At 34.6% G+C, this 4,179-nt stretch overlaps 1 protein-coding gene across 1 annotated transcript; it reads right to left on the reverse strand.

Annotated features, from left to right (window-relative positions):
• Positions 1-1,099: 1,099 nt before the first annotated feature.
• LOC107046880 lies at positions 1,100-3,867 on the reverse strand (the record flags this gene model as incomplete). Its single annotated transcript, XM_015269598.1, has 1 exon — positions 1,100-3,867. A coding segment is annotated over exon 1 (2,768 nt), but the record flags the coding sequence as incomplete, so codon positions are not given.
• Positions 3,868-4,179: the final 312 nt, after the last annotated feature.

Below are 4,179 nucleotides of genomic sequence, written 5' to 3' on the forward strand. Positions count from 1 at the left end.
ATGTATAAATATTCAACGTCTTTTTTTATTCATCATATCCATAAGGTCGTGTGTCGGTTTTGCCAGGTACAATTACCCTCTTATCATCATCAAAACTTAATTCTAATTTGCTTTGTTTCACTGTATACACATCATCCTTCTTGCTTTGAATTAAATATTGTGTTTTTACTAATTTTTTTTAATTAAAAAGACAATTCTTGTAATCTTCAAAAGTGATCGTTTTTGAAGTTGAACTTTTCACACCCTTCGCTCGCTTCTTTTCNCTTCTTGCTTTGAATTAAATATTGTGTTTTTACTAATTTTTTTTCATTAAAAAGACAATTCTTGTAATCTTCAAAAGTGATCGTTTTTGAAGTTGAACTTTTCACACCCTTCGCTCGCTTCTTTTCTTCTGATTCACCTAAAATTTTGAAAGTATAATTTAGCTCGGAGGCCTACGAATCCAGTCATAATTCTCCCATTGCATTCATCCTTCATTAATCCTAAAAAAATTTTATTCTTTCTGGGCATTCCATACTTATTGATTTCGGGATAATCAGACGTATCAAATTTCATGATATTTTGCTTCATAATTTCATAGATATCAGGTACATCGAAATGGTACAACAGACTGTCTGTATCAGTATACATCAATTTTGACTTATTACCAAACACTTGTTTAACATAATTATAATGAAAATCGTAGATAAAAGTTTTTGATAAATCTAAAATTGAAAATCCAATGTAGATGGGCTTATTGAATGTAATCTGAGTTCGGTTCAACTGAATGATTACCAAGTCATCATCAAAAATAATGCTACTATGAAAATTAGGTTGAGCAATTCGAGCTCTTGCTCCATACCTCCCACTCCATTTAGTAATTAACTTTACATCTTTCTGTTTTCGAACATTTTCCATCGTTTTTCCAAAAACTGCATTATTCATTAATTTAAAAAAGTTTTTTTCGAACTCATTTGATGATTCTTTCCTTTTTTCAGTATTTAAATCTATATACGGTTTAAGCCAAGCACCTTGCTTAAATTGCAACGCCCGGTGAATTTGCATTAATTTCATTCCAAGACTCAAATATTGTTTCAAATTTATATAATGAATTACATACTTTTTCTTATCATAAAGAGTTGTCATTAATTTTGAGTTTTTTCGATTGGGTGGTACAAAATGTTCTGGACATAAAGGTAAATCACTGTGCAAATAATAAAGCTCTCTAGGATATGATAAATCTACTTCCAAGAAATATCCTATTGGAGAATCATCAGAAATTTTAAGAACGTCAAATTCTTCGTTAAGATCAACCCACTCAAAGGATCCATATGGCAGATGTCGACTCATTGCCGCACCATACAGATTATTCACATCGTAATACATTAAATACGATTCCGGTTTATCTGCCTCAAAATTATCCATATATCGATTATTAGCATGAGCATATCGATTCACACACTGAGCTACACCCCCTCGTATACCCTTCTCGATGAATAAGAGTTTTTCCACATCAGTAAATAGTTCTATTTCTACATTAGTACACTTCAACATTGCATCGAAAGCTAAACCTGGTGCAGTGTAATAATGTAGAGGATCTAACTGGTAAACAGAGGTACAACTTTTTCTGAAATTCTCGAAAATATCAACCAAGAGTAAAACATCGGTTTGCAAATATAAATCTGAATATTCACCTAACGTTGAAAGTTTGAATGTCATCCAGACCTGATGAGCATAATCTTCATCAGAAATCCCTTGATTTTTAAGTGTGGAATGAAAATAATCTTTTTCTGGTAAATTCAATTCTTCTAACCTTTCCCAACTATTTACATATTCATAGGGGAAGACTCCTTTCCTCATCAACAAACTAAATTTTTCTTCATCATTATTATAGTATCGACGCGTGATCTGTTTATCACTATCAGATAAATAGGATGCTAATTTTTCTAAACTACTAGCCATGAATCGGAAAGAGTCAATGAATCTCAAATAAACTTTCGTTCCCGGAATATGCTTTCTGAAGGAAATGTACTTTTCTTTATTTATTGGGAGTAACTCAATAGCTCCACTGAAATCTCTCGCTAGGTCTTTTATCAGGAAATGTGCATCATAACCAGAGAGATTATGAAATATAACTGGTATATCATGTGAATTTTTATAATTTAAGTTACATCCAGCATGAGCGGCACCATGATAACTGCCAGTAAAATGACAATGATCTCGATGCTTGACATCTGTACTTATGAACGACTTTTCACAAATATGACACACTTCTGCACTTTGAAACTCTTGCTTTCTTTCAATACTCAGTTTTTCCATCGGGATCACTGTTCTCAAGTAATCGTTCACCATCAAGCCAATATCCTGTAATTCCTCTACGAGCCACTTGATACACTGAGGATCTCGTTTGAGTTTAAATTTAGACAGATCATCATTAAAAGAGCACTTTAGATAAAAGGCTACACTGTGAGGAATGTGTTTTTGACGTAACATTCCATCTTCATTTCCATTATCATCCCCATTTATTGACTCTAGAATACATTCCAGATCAGCATAAATGACAAATGGTACAGTCTCTTTGTATTTATAATTCTTAAAGCTCAGCAGATTTTCACCTTCCCTTGGTAGCACAGTTTTACAATGATTTATAGCAAAACAATCCTGCTGATGCCTTTCATAACTCCTTTTTTCTTGAAAATGACATAAACAACGATCGCACAACCATGTACGATGTGCATGACTGGAAATTTGAGCACTCACAAGTCGAGAGAGATCACGAATCCATGCGAAATGATAGATTGGCTGGATATCACCTGCAACGTGAATCGATGAACAAAACAGAAGTAGATGAATTGTAGGTCTCTCTGACTTCACAGAACTGAGATGAAACGGTACGATTTGGCTATTTTCATCATCACTTGCCCCTTCGATTCCATATACATTGATGGATAATCCATTTTTGCTCTCAAACTTTGCAACATCATTTAGAGCAATTGGAAATTGAAGATTTCTGTAGTCCAATTTAACATTAGTATTTGGAATTTTAGCGGTTGAATAATGTGGATAGGAGCTCGTCACACACTTGTTAGTATTGACTGGATGAAGAGCAGCTATGACCGACCATAAAAAACAGAATTCGTCTGAATTCTTTAGATTGACAACAGCTTTCTTGCACTGTATATCATGAGGTAGCTCAGTATAGGTTGAAATGCCAGCAGCTAATGGTATATACCGATTCATATTGATGACTAGATGAATTACCTCAACTAGATTCCAACCGGAATCTCGCTCTTGGAAATCTTCAATTTTTGTCAATAAACATTCTATAACATTGACTTCGAACCAGTCTCCAATGTCTGTGTCTGGTAAAATAATTTCATTTCTCGTGCTGAAAAACTTTGTCTCTTGAACTAATTCCTCATCTCTTTTCACTTCAAATTTACAAGCTAAGATAGAATTCACTTTCATATTTCCAGCACTTTCAAGCACATTTTTTAACCGCACAGTCGCCAGTTTTTTTGCATCCTTAAGGAATTTCAATGGATCTTTATGATGGAGATTCACTATGGTACCAGTACGAATTCGCCCCTGAAAGACAGATTGTAAATCCTTCCATCGTACTCGTTCTGTGAGCTTCACACTGTGTGGGAATGGATCTAGTCTGCCTCCTCGATGCTGCTTGTATCTAAATTTCTCTAGATAATATTCGATTGTTGCAATTGTGGCTTGGACTTTATTCTTTTCTCCCACTGAAAGATTTACTTTTTTCAGAACTTTTCCATAGAGTTTAATATAATGACCACACCAGTCCATCCATCGCTGTGTTTCATGTAGGGATGCATTTTTGTATGCATACTCGAGAATCTCGATCACTCTCTCAGTTTCCATCTTATCCAAGTAATGAAGCAACACTGACAAATCGTGAAATATCTCGAGCTTATTTATAGGCTCGTTACCCCCCATCAATGCTAAAATTCCATCCAAGAATTTGAAAGAATGTTGTACGTCCAGTATCTGTCAGTTCCCACGCGAGGGTATTAGATAAGCAAATTTCAGTTGAATTCTTTAGATAAATCGATTTCTAGGAACAGTTGACCGTTACAGATATGAATCAGTCTGGATTCATCATCTTCAAAGGTACTTTTACCGAAAATTTTCGCGAGTGAGAAGTGGGGGAATACTGCCATTCCCACGCATCTT

This window comes from Diachasma alloeum, unplaced genomic scaffold (assembly GCF_001412515.2).
Source record: "Diachasma alloeum isolate Michigan unplaced genomic scaffold, Dall2.0 Dall_scaffold_02850, whole genome shotgun sequence".
Classification (NCBI taxonomy): domain Eukaryota; kingdom Metazoa; phylum Arthropoda; class Insecta; order Hymenoptera; family Braconidae; genus Diachasma; species Diachasma alloeum.